Source organism: Corvus moneduloides, chromosome 8, assembly GCF_009650955.1.
Source record: "Corvus moneduloides isolate bCorMon1 chromosome 8, bCorMon1.pri, whole genome shotgun sequence".
Taxonomy (NCBI): Eukaryota; Metazoa; Chordata; class Aves; order Passeriformes; family Corvidae; genus Corvus; species Corvus moneduloides.
This window is the reverse complement of record NC_045483.1, coordinates 18,899,484-18,916,074: the sequence shown is the minus strand read 5'-3', so window position 1 is coordinate 18,916,074 and position 16,591 is coordinate 18,899,484. Positions and strand designations below refer to the sequence as shown.

Sequence of the window (16,591 nt, the reverse complement as noted above, 5' to 3'; positions counted from 1 at the left end):
GAATTCTGAGAAATTTTTTTCCAAAGGTTTTAACTCTGAGGCTAATGGAAATGAATTGCTGGAGGGGAGGGAGAAAAACATGCTATAAATACACATTTCTAAGGCTTCTATAAAGGGAAGCACGTTATCTAAGCTCAGTTAAAAATTTCACACAGCCCTTTGGATATTTACCCTCTTCCTCTTAGTACTTCAGGAGGCTGGGTGAAAGGTTATGAGGGTTGGTTTCTAAATTCATTAAGTGTATTACTACCATTACAAAGAATTATGCAAACACAACAAGCTGGAAGAGAAATACGGTGTAATTATGTTGTGCACCAGCATTACACCAGTGAACTCTCAGCAGAACTATGTATTCACGTGGCCCATGGTACTACCCCTGTGACACCAGGTGTTATGTGTAAGTTTCTGGGAGAAGCAAACCAGAACATAAACAGATGAGCATGACAGTAATTAACACATTTTATTATTGCAGACCATTTCTCAGACCATCCTCTCCACTGCATATTCAATTTGAAATATAATGAGAGAATGAAAGCCTATCTACCATCTAACAAGGGTGCTTCATAGGGATTTAAGAAAAAAAAAAATTGTTTTCCTAACTTTTTAAAGAATAATGAGCTCAGTTGTTTTTTGAATCCATCAGTTGATTTGAAATCATGGGATGTGCACTAAAACACTGCTTATCCATTTATAGACACCCACTCCTATACAAAACCTCCAATTTCTATGTATCAGAGCTTCAGAAAAAACCCCACATGAAAAACAATGATATTGGAAGTCTAAAGCCGTGTGGCAAACCACTCCAGAGTGACTTGAGTCCACGGATTTTTTAAAGGGACATGATACTTCACTACTTAGAGTTAACACACTCTTGAGTCTTGCATCCCCAAAATAAAGCAATTTGCTGCTTGGGTTTTTTTCTCAAATACTGAATATTTTCAAATACTGCAATCTAACCAATATGTTAAGTCTTATGTTTGTGAAGCTAAAAAGAGCAGTTTAAAATTTAAAGGCATTCAGCTGAACAGCTCTGTATTTCATTTAATATGAGCAGCATTTTGCAGCATTCTCCTGCATGCCTGAACAATCATGTTGCCACTGTGAAAGGAAGAGATGCAGGAGAGGCCTCACCATAGCAAGAACAGTGCTTAGCAAAATCATCTTTCATTCTTGTGCACTTATTAGGAGAAACCTGAAATAATGTGTGTGGAGTAAACTCACAGATATCACTTCATTACATGCTTATGCTAGGGGCCAAGCTGAATCATTTTGGTTAAGTATTTAGCTACTGGCTGGCCAGTTAATTTTACAGTCAAATTTTGTACAGTCTATTTAGTTTCTCCCATTTTTAAATAACTGCAACCTCCTGGGGAAATTCTCTACTAGACCATCTGCTCATTTCCTATAAATCCTCCTTTCAGACCTTGCACAAATTTCTGAGCTGCCAGTCAGAACTTCTTTGATGTCTGGGTGAACAAAACCCCAACTATTCTGTACTAAAACCTGCAGTACAAAAAGATTAGTTATCCCCTGATCAGTAAAATAACAGCACCAAAGTGGGTCATTTCTCTGCAGCACATCTCAAACAGCAGATACACACACTTAGTGGATGAGCACTTACGGTCCTTCCCTGGCCACTGGACAAGCCAGGGGCAATTCACCACACATTTTCAGCTTGTTACTCTCTCTGGAGTTTCTCCGTGTCCAAGCACCTTGTTTGCTATCATCTCAGCTGGTACTGCCTGGGAACAGCTGATGGACGTTTCCCAGGTCTAAGCTCAAAGGAGGGTTGAGAGAAGGGAGAACCAAGCTGAATGGCCAAAAGTGTAATGGGGAAAAATGGCGTAAGGAGATGTTAAATAAATGCACAAGCAGTGTTTCCTATCATAATCATGCTTGTGCAAGCTCTTCTGTGGATTGTGAAACAAACACTGCAGGCTATGCAGATCCAATGATACAACAGACTTTTTTCAAACAAACAAGGCTGGAGGGAGTTTCAGCAATCAGGAACACTCTGAACAAGCTAACAGACTTTGACCTGGCAGACGTTTCTCCAAGTGCATGTGAATTTCACAGTGGGAAAGAGTAGTGAAGATCTTATATCTGTTTTTAATTAAATTAGTGCCAGTCTCCAAACTCTGTTCCAAGCGTTAAGAAATACCACATAACCCACTGTTCTAACCCATGCTTCTATGGAAAAGGCAGAAAGACAGCAGTACCTGTTGTAGGAGCTGACTTTTGTTGATGCCTGTGTCTAACTCAAATACTTGTCCTGCAACAGTCAATTTACAATGCTGCAAAGCAATTAAGAGGTGCTTACCCAAGTACTGTGGGTGTTACTAATGCAACTATAAAACAGGAGTGGGGTATAACAATAGGACCTGAAGAACTTTTTTAAAAAGCATTAAAGCACTGACTACAGAAAAAAACCAAAATGAAACCCACCAACAAACCCTCAAAAACCAATTCAGACTATCAAAGACTGGATGGTTGAACACAAAATGAAATGGCCAAGCAAGTAAGGGGCATGTGGAGCTCTGTAATGCTTTTATTTCCGCTCACATCTACATTTTGGGCTCTTTGTTTTGCTTTTTGGCCTCAGAAAATAGAACTGAGCTCAGAACAGTGGATTGCACACAAGTTCTCCCCAGCAAAAACTGCACAGGCAGGAACTAGTTAAGTCACTTTCATAAGCATTTGAGAAATCTAGGAGAAAAAAGTAAAAACCAGAACTTCGCTATAAAGAGGAACTGTACAAGCTTCCTCAAAAGTTTCTCCAAAAAACCGCCCAAAACAACTAAAAAAACTAAAAAAGAACCCACGCAAAGAAACCTCACCCAAAAAGCAACCCATCAGATGCAAAACTTACAACAGCTAAAACCTAGCCAAATAGGTAAGAATTCACCAGGAGGGGATACAACAGGTATAGGATCAAGGCTCTGCATTAAACATCCCCAAAAATTCTGGTTATAAACCAGAACATCAGACTTAGTTATTTCTGTCGTAATGACTGCACTGAAAACCAGCAGGGCTATAAAAAATATGGGTTGATCTCACCTGCCTTCCTTCACTCTGCAATCCAGAGACTTGGGTGTGCCTCAGGTTTACTATAGGTAGGCAGAGAGAAGTCAGTGTTAAATAAGGACTTTAACAATGTACTTCCTGTGTTCCAGTTGGGTACCCCTCCATCATTCTTGGGCAGATGGCAGAGTCTGCCACCACAATCCCGGTGGAGTATGCGTGAGCAGTGGGACCACAAGGAACATTTTCTTGAAGAGGATAAAACATGAGAGTACATTTCAGAGGGGGCCAGAGAAAAGATACCTGGGTTTTCCTGGATGAGGTGCTGAGGGATGGCACTTTTAAAGTAGTTCCTTTAAATGAGTAGCTGTAGCACCAGAGGTAGAAAGGGGTCAAAGAGAAGCCTTTAAGGAATTGCTGGGCTATGGTAGTTATTATTTATCTTCTAGAAGCTTTACAGGTGGGCTTGCGTTACAAAGGTCTGACTGAAACTAACCAAGCTGCTAAAATATTTAGACCTAGATATAAGAACTCTTGAAAGCAAATATTTGGATCTGGAGATCTAACACAACCTATACATGCTCCTGATCGCTCCTGGGGGCAGCATGATGATTCCTGGCAGTTTGGAAGCAGAGCAGCAGGGCTGGACAGAGGTTAAAACTGGCAATGCTTTCAGGATTTCACAGCTGTCCACCAGTTGTGCTCAGCGCGGGATTGGGTAGATTGGGGGCAGTTCGAAATGCTCATAAATCTAGGAACAACAGCAGCACTCTTCGTTGTATCTACATTCAAGAAGAAACAGAGGTCTATAGATGATAAGGGGGAAAAACCCAGGATGAAACAGTCTGCTGTGAACATGATACAGCTGGAACTGAAGCTCTGAGGGGACAATACAGCCCAGGCATATAGGTTGTCTCTCTTTCTCCCCACCTGCATTCATGGGAAAGGCCCAGTTTCCCATGGAAACTGCAAGCTCCCATACACTTCAGTCAGTTCATTCTAGTAGCCATTAAACGCATCTTTCAGAATGGCATTCTTTATTCAGGCTCCAAAACACAGAGAACAAACACCGTAAATTAAATTCTCATACCTGGGCACGTTACCCACTCCAGAAATTCTCCCGCCAACTCTTGCAGAAGAAACACTCCTTACAGCAGCTGTGCTCAGGACATGACTGGGAGGAAGTGCAGCCTTGTTGCAACCGTGCTCACCCCATCTGTTGGATGGGACTTTTTTGCCAGTCTGTTGTCGCCTATTAACATTTTCCTAGAGGTCTGTTTTAGCTCAGTAGAACTCCCACCTTTACTATGTCTGATACAGTGGAGTGTTTCCTTCTATCTCCCTTCTCAAATGTTTCCATCTAAAAATAGAACAAATGATACTGATATAAAACATGTTCAATGGTGAAGATCTGACTGATGACAGATCTGATGCTGGCCTTATCAACACAGAATCAAATGAAGACACTTGATTCCACAAGACTGGTGCTAAGCCAGGCATCAGCCAATATTTTCAATAATCATCTGGAAATTAATTTTCAAAAAACAACATAAGAAAGTCTCTGCCAGTTATGTTTACAGGTAACACAAAGCTTAGCAGGCTGACAAGGCTTACAGACACTTCACAGATACTGAGCATGTGAAACTGATTTGGGGAAAAAACCCCACAGTACTAAAACTGCCTTTTATTTTCGCCAAAGTGACACGGGCTGTGATTGCAAATTATACAGGTTTCAGCTTATAAAGCAGAAGTACAGTACAGGATTAGCTATAGAAAGCCGTAGTGAAGTGACAAGTGGAAATGAGAACCTGAATGGGGTTTGAAGACAGGATTAAGGCCATTCATCCCTGCACTACAGCAAGCAGAGTTTTCAGCTTTCCCTCTGAACTGCCAAGGTAGCATTGGAGAATAGAGAGAAGACAAAAACTGGAAAGCCACCGAAACCCTATCAGCAAGAGCAGCACACCTTGCCTTGTAATTAAGACACTTGCTTTTCCAGTGTCCCAACCTTTACTTTCAAACAGGACAAGAGAGGCCCCAAAAGGCTATCTTTCTATCCTTCATTCCCCCTGCCCCATTTACAAGGCAGATGGAAACACCCTACTGGTTGAGATTCCAGAATTTTATCTGTAAATTTATCTAGAAAGTGCATGACCTCACTTGTTTTTAACATAGAGATAGGTCCAAAAGCACAATTTAAGAGCCTGGTTCAATTAGTCAAGAAAGACTTACTAGCAACTAGCAGCTGAAGCCATGGTTTCTGTGCACTGTGATGGTGAGTGGCATGGAAACAAACTACAAAGTACAACAGAAGCTTTACCTGTCATCTTCAAATCAAGCTGGAAGCTAAAGTGCCACTTCCAAATACCAGGAGCTATGGGTTCGATGTACAGAGATAGCTACATGCAACGTAACACAGGTCATTCCAAGTCAAATGCGGTCACCCATGCTGGCCTTCAGTGTCACAAACCTCAAAGGAATCATTAAAATAAAACAAGCTATTTTGAACCACACTGATGGGAAAGGGTTTTGGGGGTGGGAGGTGCTACCTTTATGTTGACTCTAGCTAGGAATTAGGACAATTAGCCCTTTATTACCAGTGTCTAAAGATACTTTAATTAATATATATATATATATATATTTAGATATGTATGTTCTGCTTTGCATATTAAAAACATACAAAATAGGTGTTTTTAAAAATCTGTACTCCAGCATGCCTGTCCCCCTTCTGCATGAACTTCATCATTGTATAGTGATATAGATTTTTTTTTGCTTGGTGATTTGAAGCAGTTTTAAGCCAAATAGTCAAGTTTTTCATATTAATCACAGAAGACAACCAGCTCAGTCCTATTCCCAGCTCTAAGGGAGAAGGTATCTTGGCTTAAGCACAAATTAGCACTGGCCGTACCCAGCGGACCTAATTTGCTGGTGTTTCCATGAAGTACCCTAGTTCTTCCCTTGTCACAACTTAAAATTGCTATGATTTAAAGTTTACAGGTATGAGGCTGTGCTTCACTTCTCCCAAATATCCCAACTGTGGTGCATGAAAACAGGAAGATCCCATTTAGGGGTCACTACCACAAATCTGCCTGTGGATGTAGCAGTAACTCCAGTGTCTCTGGAGTACCTGAAACCTATTAGCAGCCGAACAGGATGCCACATTCCAGTAGTTCATGCAGAATGAAGTTGCTTAGCTGTTATGTTAACCAGCTCAGAGAAATTAAGATGCAAAAATTAGTAAATGTTTCACTTCATTGCATACAAGGCTGCCTTGTAATCTTTACCCAAATAACGTGCTTTCAGTCATCTGAATAACAGTAAACAAACCTAAAGAATACTGGAGGGAAACAAAGCCCAAACAACTCTTCCATATTCTCTGGGGTCAACCAAAAGTTTTCACTGTTATTATGCATAAAATATAAAGCAAAAAAGTATCACACAAGCCACTGGCTGAGGCAAACACACATTGCTTCAACCTGAACAATCCATAAATCACCTCCTCTGGCATCTACTGCTTGGGAATATTACTAGAAATAGACAGGCAGATGATTGCCAGGAGAAACTTTACAACTGACATGGGATTTGTGCATCTAGACACAGCTGGCTAAAACACTTCTGGGGTCTGCAATTTTCCATTCAGGAAAAGCTAACAATGCATTACAAGGCTGCCCCTTCACCACTTTACAGGAAAAATAAGTAAATTGATTAGTTGATATTCAAAAATGCCAAGATCAGCCTCTTTTAAACTTTTAAAACATCTTTTTTAGGCTCCTCTATCTAAATTCTGGGAAAAGGATAATTTCGTACTTCTTTTAAGAATTTTATGCCAATGCATAATTATCAAAAGATATTATATACAATATGCTTAACTAATGAACCCAACTACACACTAGAGAGTGAATTTGACTTGAGTGTTAGAAAAAAATCTGACTTTTTAGATAGAAATAGCCATAAATACTTGTACGTCTGTGAGACCTACAGCAGTGATTTTCCAAGGTGTACGTACTGAAGAGTAGGAAATACAATTATCCTTCAAGGCAGTAAGGCACACTGGAAATCTGTGACTCCAAATCCAGCTTTGATATAGAACTCAGTAGGTTACACAAAAATTATTTTAAGGTTTCTGAAAAACCTAAGCACAAGATGCAAGTTTATTACTGAAAATGTTCTAATGTTAAAAATACACCAAAAATTGCTTCCACACTCAAAGAATCTGAGTATATGAATATCTGTGTTAAACACACCCACTTCCAGATACCCTGACAGATGCACAACATGTGTGCAGAGCAGTTGGTGACATAGCCCCAGATTCTTGCCTCCAGGAACACCAGAGATGCTGTACCCTTAAAGAATATGGTGGAAACATGCAGTGCTTACTTAGCACAGGGGTGAAATCAAATGCTGCAGACTCAAGGACAATCCTCTCCTTTACACTAACAGCCACCTGTAGTTAAGGTGCACAAGCAATCAGATGCAGTCTACATTTAAGCAAATGAAAAAATTATAAACAGGCCACTTTTCCTCATTTTCATCAACATTAAAGTAGTGCTTATTTATAGGAAGAGAGGACTGGGATGTAAATAAATTTAAACCTCAATAAATAGGAGATTCCGCTCTTTCCTTTGTCTTTGAAATTCAGTTCTTGACTGCTAAAAAATGAAATTCTGAATTTCAACCACTGACCTCATAGAATACACAATATGGGCTTGCTCAGTAATAAAAGTATGCTTTGACTTGTGGCTGTCATGCGAAAATCTCCGTAAGAAATTTCCTAAAACAGGAGCTATGTCTGCTGTCAGAGAGAAGCATATTTAGTAGCAGATGAGAGACCATCACTTCTGGGACCAAGAAAAGCTAAATGAATCCCAAAGGTGGATTTTGTTTCTAGGTGTGAGAAGTATTGACTTAGAAGGCTGTACTCCTAAGAGCTTATATTTCAGCAAAGCAGGGAGAAGCAATTTCTGAAGAACAACTTCCCCTGCCCCTGTCAAAAATTATTCATAAATGGCGTAAAGGCCAAGTAGAATTAGCTAAGTTCAAGGTGCAAATCTAAGCCTATATATAATTTTGCAGAAGTTTTACCTGTAAACCACTGGGGTGCAGGGTTTAAGGGGAATCAGCAGCTTAAAGCTAGACACAGTTTTAAAACCCCCTGAGGTTCAAATACTACACCATGCCTCCCTGGCAGAATTGTTAGTCTTTGTTCTTCTCTCAAAACAAGCCCAAAACAAAACACCCTAGAAAACAACTCAAAACCCAACCTATTTTATTTCACCAGGCACAGAAACACATCTGTCTGAAAGATCAAATCACCACACAGTCATTCATTATGCATCAATGCATGAGGCAAAACATCCTACAAGAGGAAAAAACATCTGGACTTCTGGGGTGTCTCATTTACAGAAATTACGTTTAATAAATGAACTTTAAAAATCAGTTTGCAGGAATCTGACAGTCTCACTTTAAAGAAACAGTATAGCCAATGGATGATGAAAATCACTACAATCAAGTCTTGACTAATGCCTTTGTGGAGCTGTGATGATTTCAGCAACACAGGTACTTATTTATATGCAGATATAGATCACTGTGGGATCATGACTGACACACATCTCATTAGAAGGCAAACAAACAAGTGTGCTTCTGCCAGGGAAGAAAAAATATAAACTTTAAAGTCATGACTTCAGATCCAGGGCTCCCTTTATGGAAAGTTGTTGCACATTAACATACACGAGAAACATTAACAGACCTGCAAAACACCACCAAAACATACGTGACTATCATGTAATTAAACAGCATCAGCACTTGTTTTAGAGTATAGTATTTTTTAAAGAATGACTCTCAACTTTTTTAAGTGAGCTGCTAATGAAAGCCAGACAGAGATTTTGTTAATATCAGAGAGGTGATTTAATATTCAGGTTAATGTGACAGCTACAGATTGTAATCATTAACTCTAAGTTTCTGGTCTTGAGACATCAAAGTAAGGAGTTCACATGCAATAAGGAAAGTTAAAACAGAGATTGTATATAAATGAGTGATTATAACCAAACAGCAAAATCCGAAACTACCAAAGTTTATTCTCAGAAGAATCACTACCTAAAACTCTGCTGCTGTATCAACTGCTGTTAGTTTTCATAATGTTTACTGAATTTTTAGAAGAAAGAGTTTTCTCCTCTTTTCCCTCAAAACCCTTTCAGAAATCACTTCCCACACTTTGTCTTTTGTAATTCATCCCCACTCAGCAGCCATCTGTTCCTTTCCTCACACACACATGCTGTACACACTCCAAAACAAACACAATGCAGAATCAAATGGCGTGATCTGACTTTTTTGTTAGGACTGCTCAAGCAGGAGCAGCTCCCTCCCATACCATCCCCTCCCTCCCACTTCCTGCCTCCTCTTTTCTCCCTTCATTGGGATTTGCTGGAAAGCAGCATGTACTAACTTCTAAGAGTAGGGCTTGAGAGGACCAGCTTCTCATCCTGCACTCAAGCATAGTAAGAGCAGAAGTTCAGGAAAGTCACAACATTTTGCATGTTCACCACGACGAAGATCGAGCAATGCTCACCTTCAGGGGGAAGACCCCTCTGCTCTCCACATACCCTATGCCCACCATGTTCTGCAGCAGAGCTTTGGGCCATCAGCACAACCATCTGCAGACTGGGACTCTGGCAAAGTAGACATCTCAAAGGACATAGTGGCAAAGACTTCCAGGTGCTCAGCTTTTATCCATACACCTGAAGTTCTTTACAAGGCTAGTCAGCAATGCCAGCCCTCTTTCACAGATGGGAGTCAGGACAGCACAAGAACCCAAACGATTTGCCCAATACCATCTAGCAGGGTGGTAAGACAAAAACAAATCCCAAATTACAGACCTGGTTTAATTCAGGCCTAGCCGCACTCTGTGCTCTTCTTGACAGTTTTCCAGGTACCACACCAAAGGTGAGGTAAGTCATGCTCTTGCTGGAACACATGGGACAGAACAAAAAAGCCCTTAAGCTGCCAAGGGGCAGGAAGAGTGGAAAGTGTAACTTTTTCTAAGACATGCTTTATGATCCATTGAAAAACACACCAAGTAAAAGCCAAGATTTGAATTGTCAGGAAAGGTCTTCACAATTCCCACTCTGAGCCTATGCCTATAAGCAGTACAGCAGAAGTACATTCTGCTTCTCACAGAAGAGAAAAAGAATATTCAGACAAAAATCCTTCCATAGTTAGCCAGTTTCTATACAGAGCAAACTTAAGAAAGGAAAAATGCCAGGCCCAGTGTTACTATATGACATAGTTACACATAAAGACACAAATCACAGCACAAAAAAAATAAGAAGTAAAATTCTCAAAGGATTTAGAGTCTCGCTGCTGAATGAATGATTTGGTTTAATGGGCAAGCAAAACCAAACACACACACACACACACACACACAGCCTTACGAAGTCTGAGTATTTGGACTGAATTCAGCCACGCAGAGATCTCATTCACAGCTCAAAGTCCACAAAGTGAATGGAAAAAGTCAGAGCGCTTCCGTACCTTAAAAACAGCTTTCGAAGTGTCACTCTAGATTCAACAATACAAAGCACACACCTTGAGAAACTGCTCTGTGACTACAAACTCTTGCAAATGCATTTCTTGCCTTTTTTTTCCCCCCAAGTCCTGCTTTTCCACTAAGATGTGGCTTATTTGAATCAATAAGCCACATTACCTTTCCTGTCACAGGATGCAAGAGATCATTACAAAGGCAGAAGAACTTTACAAAGATACACCACAATGTACTTCTCTCACCATAATTTCATCCAGACAAATTAGGCACTCAGTATACGTTCAAGCTGACAGCTTTGAGAAGTACCTGGATATATCAGGGACAATCACAGCATCTCTGCTGAGCATGTAACAGCCAGTTATACTACACAGCACTTAGAAAACAAGAGACATGACCAGAAGGGAGTTTCAGCTGATCAACTGGAATCATCAAGTTTAAATCTGACTAGAACATTGATCTGCTTCTGTGATAAATGCTGTGTGATCTTTGATGATAACTGGGTATCGATTCCCAGGCTGAGACTACTGAGAAGAAACAGTACTGTGCCCAAAAATGACTTGCACTAGTATCTCATGATCTCTCATTCAAACACTGATCCCACCCATCCCTGATCTGCTTATGAGATCTGCAGAGATCACAGCATAGGAGGCCAGGGTTGGTGCACATTTTTGTAAGAGCAGTGAAAAGCTATTGCTGAGGGAGCTTCTTCACTCACTGCAGTAACACTTACTAACAATTTGCAGCAGATATCAGTGCACTTCAGTGAGGAAGGCACAAAGCCCTCAAAAAGACTGTGCTATAACAAAACAAACCCAGAACAACACCTCAATCACATGCCAGCATCATTTCCTTGTTTCCCATCAGATCCCAAGAGCTGTTTGCTTTTGCATGCGTTAGGAAACCTTGCTGCCAGCATACTGCCCACAAAACAGGGGCAAGGGGGGTTGTGGCTTCTGACACACAATAGAATGACTCTCCCTAACATCAAGTAAGCATGAAACTATTCCTAGTGAAGGGTAAGTAAGAAGCTAATGATGGTTATTAATAGCCCTTAAAGCTATCAGTTCATCTGAGTTAAATGCAAGAGTAATAATCCCTTTATGACCCTCCGTATTTTTACTGTGGAAATGGACAACGTTTCATGAAATACTGCTTCTAACCTCAGATTTCAAATACTTTAAATGTTGAAAATTACATCAACCTGAATCTACCAGGCTCTGGTATGTATATGTATCACTGAGGACTTAGACCAGAAATGGTAGGCAAAAGCCTTTCCTCTTAACACTTCTTCAAATTCAATACGATTTTTGCCAGTCTTCCACAAGTATTGAATCTACAATTTAATCTGCCATGAGGCATGCCTAGGTATTATACATCACTCAGTTAGGTATTATACATCACTCAATCTGAGAAACTGGATTGTAATGATGAAGGTGCTAAGGATTTCTTGCTGTTCTTTACTTAGTCACAAATCACTAGTGCATAAAATCTGCTCTTGTAGCAAGGAAAACTAGAATAAAACCAAGCCTTAACCTGAAATACAAGAGCTACATCTTGACCAGAAGCATAGAAGTGAAGAAATAGTAAGAGATCTGTACTGTTCAGATTGAGAATTTTTCCTCTGCAACTCTACTACATATATGAATAACTAACCACATTCATCATCACAAAAGATAGCAGAATATAAGGCATACTCTGAGGAATAGGAGAAACACTGATTTTTCAGAGACTGGTGGAAGTTCTCTCTCTAGGCACATTGGTCCTTCATTTTCTGCTGCTGTGCTTCTTGAGCCTTTCCTCCAAAGGACTTCCTACAACGCAGAATATAGGTACCAACAAGCCAAAGGTCTGGTTTGAAACAGCAAAAATGAAAGCAAGACAGAATTTCATCTGCTAGATGACACTCACCTTGGCTTTAGCCACAGCTTGTTGATAAATAGGAGAGATACGCACATGAGTCTGCTCAATCTATAAAGTGCACACTTGGAAATGCACTTGGTCTAAGCAGCTTGGTACTACAAAGCAAACCTACATATTTATCTGTGAAGTAGTACTATTGGTTTTGATTGTGGTTTGTGGTTTGTTTGATTTTGTTCAGATTGTCAAGTGGCTTTGTACAACTCAAAATATTTTAAGACTACAGTGTACACATTTGTTTGAGTTACTTACTGTTCCTGCACAGGAACGGTAAGAAATTTACTATTCTTATTACATAATAAAGGTAAGGTAAGAAAATCATGGAACTCGAATTAAACTGTGAAATGTTACACTTTTTTCTCAAAAACTATTTTACGTCTTTGCAGACGTAAGAACTGTGCCTAGGCCAACCACAACGAAATAGCTGTAACCTATGTTGTCTAATGAGAATGCAACTGAAATATGAAAGTATTGAAGTTACACTGACTTTGTACTGTAACACCTTCTTTCTTGGTTTTACTTAGTATCCATGACTTGTACAGTACATATTATCTAGGGCACAACAACTACCTACAACTGCTCAGCAGATTTGCCCAACACAGGATCACGTTCAGCTGCATGCTGCTCTTTATCTTGGAGTGGATGCTATCTCAACAGAAAGCAGGCATTCTGAAACTAAAATCTGACTAAAAATATGGCAAGGATAATCTAGAAATTCTTCTTTTGCATCCCATCTCCCTTTTACTGTATTCTTCAAATATGAGCAAAATTCACAGTCTTGGCCAGTGGGTCTTGACTGCATCCAAGAATTAACAGGGACTCTGACTATAAAGTACTGGGAACTAACTGATGCAATGTGAAAAATTAACTGGATTGGTCAAAGTCAGCACATTAACAACCTGACTGCCCTACAGCTCATTTTTAAGATCCAGCACTAAAGCTTAACACCAGAAGCAGGAGTGAGGAACGGAGTATAAAAGCCAGGCTCATGTGCACAGGGGCAGCCACAGTGTCAGTACAGCTGTGCATCAGGGACAGCAGGCAGCTCACCCAGAGGTTCAGCTGTTCCAGTTGCAGTTTTGGCAGAATGCAGGACACCCGGGGATGAATGAATGTGCTGATGAAGACAGGAAGGACAAGACTTGGAAAACATGAAGTGTTTCCAAGTTAGCTTAATCTATTGCTTGCATGGTCCCACTTCCTCTTCAGTGTTGCTCATGTGTAAACAAGTATTCGGTTCTGTTTCTAACATGCTAAGGCATGAAAATATAACAGCAACCCTGCAAGGGGAACAATAATCAACATTTCAACTAGTTATCATGAAGGAAACACAGGGGAGATTTGTTAACACCAAAGTCACTGTGTTCGAAATAAAAAGCATGTTTAGAAGGAGAGTTAGGACTCTCACTTCCAGGCCCACTGCATGGTTAGAGGCACAAGTTGTTCTGATCTGCCTCCTAACCTCCATCACCCCAGAGCAGGGTAGTAACTTCACAGCACTGCCCTGCATTTGACAAAGGAGCTGTCTCACTCAGCACATACAGTTACTATACGGGAGAGCACCAAAGGGAAGAAACAGCAGTGCCCTCTTACCTAGGGAGCTGCCCAGACAGTAACTGTATGCGACAGGCAGGAAGCAACAGATTCCAGCAGACTCCTGAGACAAGGTGCTTCATAGATTTAGAGCATCTCCTCTGTGATAGTAACTTCTTGCCCAGTCCTGGTAACCAAAAGCAGCAGTGTGCCAGCCTCATTAATTACTGGTTTAAGAATCTGAAGGGCTAGAATCCATTTTAAGATGTTACTAAGGAAAAGACTCAAAAAAGCCAGTATTAGGACAGTTTATTTTTACTGGTGACTTTGGTAGGTACAATCTGGACAGCTGTCAAGTGAAACAGGTAGTCAGGGCAAATGATCCCAACACATCAGAAACAACTCTTGCACCCTACTCAAAGTTAGTGTTGGTGAATCCCTTTCTGTAACACGACAGTGCCTTTCTAGTCCCTTTTACGTTAGCTACACCTTGTCTGTACTCAGCATCAGTCTAGACCTCCTCATAGTTAACCACTGCTGAGGAGTCCAGAAAGAAAACCCTGCAGCTGTACCTTAACGTGAATGTTCTCTTGACCTCATTTTAAGTTAAAGCTAAAAAACCACAAAGAGGTTTCTGTGGAACTGACAGATAATACCAGATCAATGCAGTACAGTGTACACTGTACATGATGCACATTAACATCTTTGGGCTGGATCAGAGACACAGTCCAGGGATAAATAAGGTTGACATGTGAAGACTAGACATAGTATGCTATTAAAAACTGTTAAGTAGTGTATTGATTGGATTTTAATGGACTTATAATCAGTAGATACTTCAGATACTTCTGCATTAGCACCACAGCAAGACCTCAGATTGATTCCGCCCACACACATGCTGCCAAATTAAGAATACAACTCATATTCCATAACACAGTACAGTTTGTACACACATGCGTGTCTAGAGCCTTCCTTGTGATATTCTAGTCACTATGAAATACAACACAGCTACTACATGCTACTGAGATCAAAGGAAAACAGGATGCATGGCTACATATAGAGGTTCACGTTTCATGTAATTTTTCTTTAAATACACCTGTAATAGCTTCTACAATAATGGAATTAGAGCCATCATCCAAATCCCTGTCTGCCTTGAATTCTTACGCAAAATAGATGGCTGTAGCTTGCATTTTGCAGAATTTACTCAACAGCAATCTCTAGAATTTTACAGCCAGCTGCTTTAAAACAGCAAACACAAAAATAAGGAGATAATTTGGTAGCATTTGTCCTCACTAAAAGCAGCAGTAACACAAGGAGTCGGGGCTTTGGAACAGAATCAGGTCTGATCTGATAACCCCTATCATTTTATACTTAGATAACTTCCTGTGAAAATTAAGCATATCTGACAGTACCTGTTCCTCTTTTTCTTTGGTCTTGCTCCTGGAGACTCTGGAAGAGGTAACATCCTGAGCTGGAATGACAGAGATTTGATGCAGTGGCATGTTCATCACACCGCCTTGTTTGGTCCTTTCATTTACAGGAAGGAGGCTTGAAGGCAGTGCTCATTCCGTGCCATTGTAAGGCCTTGCAACTAAAAAATAAAAATATTAGATGATGTTAAAGTAGCTTGAAATGCAATAATTTCTAAACCAAAGCTACGCCATCCACTCGACCAACACCCATCTCTTATTTTCTCTGGGTTTTGGTGCACTGGCTGGGTGAGAAGAGCCACAGAAATTTTAAACAATTTTAACTAGACAGGTCAGAGCAAAATTAATGCAAAATGAATAAATAAATTCTCAACCAGTTCTGAAAGCATTCTGAGAGCAGAGCTAGAGGGCAGGGGTCATGCTTGAATCTGCTTGGATAGGGAGAAGGAGGAAGAGCAGCTCTCCAAGCTGAGCATGCTACCTGAAGGTGCAGAGAGCAAAGCTCATACAGGTAAGTTTCCTAAAGTGCCAACCCCACCATACTGGATTGAGTTGCCTCAGGAGTCATCCTAAAACAAAGCAAATGCTGTAATTTTGGCTAAAAACAGGCAATAGCCTGCATTTGACTCTTGTCATTTCTATAAACGTACCACTGTCAGATGAAAAGACGTATCACGTGAGATGCTCCCTTCCTAAGACTGTTAGAGATTAATATAAACAAAATCCCTCACCAGGGATTGTGAATTCACTGGATGGACTACACACACTTTATCCTTCTTTTACTAATATAACAGGGAAGCATTACACATAGGAAAGATAGCGATAGACAAATCAGCCAAAATTAGCCATGCTAATCTGAAAGGCAGGCATAATTAACCATACCTTTTATTAGATTAGTGAAGTTACATTAAATAAAAAGCTTTTTGAAACATGTAACATCATGGAGTGCTTATTTGGAATGTAACTTACCACAAATGAGACACAATCAATTGTGTTTAAAGAACAGATTAAAAGGGCATTACCACAGCAGGGACTATAATAAATAAACTAAATAATGCACTGTTCTTCTGTTTCCGTAACATACCAACTTTTTGTTTGTCTGGTTTTGAATCTGCAAAAGCAGAAAGCAGAGACTAGATAAATGCCCTATGTACTATGT

General features: G+C 40.2%; 1 protein-coding gene across 3 annotated transcripts in view; it reads right to left on the bottom strand.

Annotated features, from left to right (window-relative positions):
- MARCHF8 (membrane associated ring-CH-type finger 8) overlaps window positions 1–16,591 on the bottom strand; it is a 90,072-nt gene that overhangs the window by 52,747 nt on the left and 20,734 nt on the right. For all 3 annotated transcript variants that reach the window (XM_032115689.1, XM_032115688.1, XM_032115691.1), the window contains exon 2: window positions 15,415–15,593. In XM_032115689.1, the coding sequence (XP_031971580.1) occupies window positions 15,415–15,510 (96 nt within the window). In that variant the 5' untranslated portion in view covers window positions 15,511–15,593. The remainder of the gene's footprint in view (window positions 1–15,414; window positions 15,594–16,591) is intronic.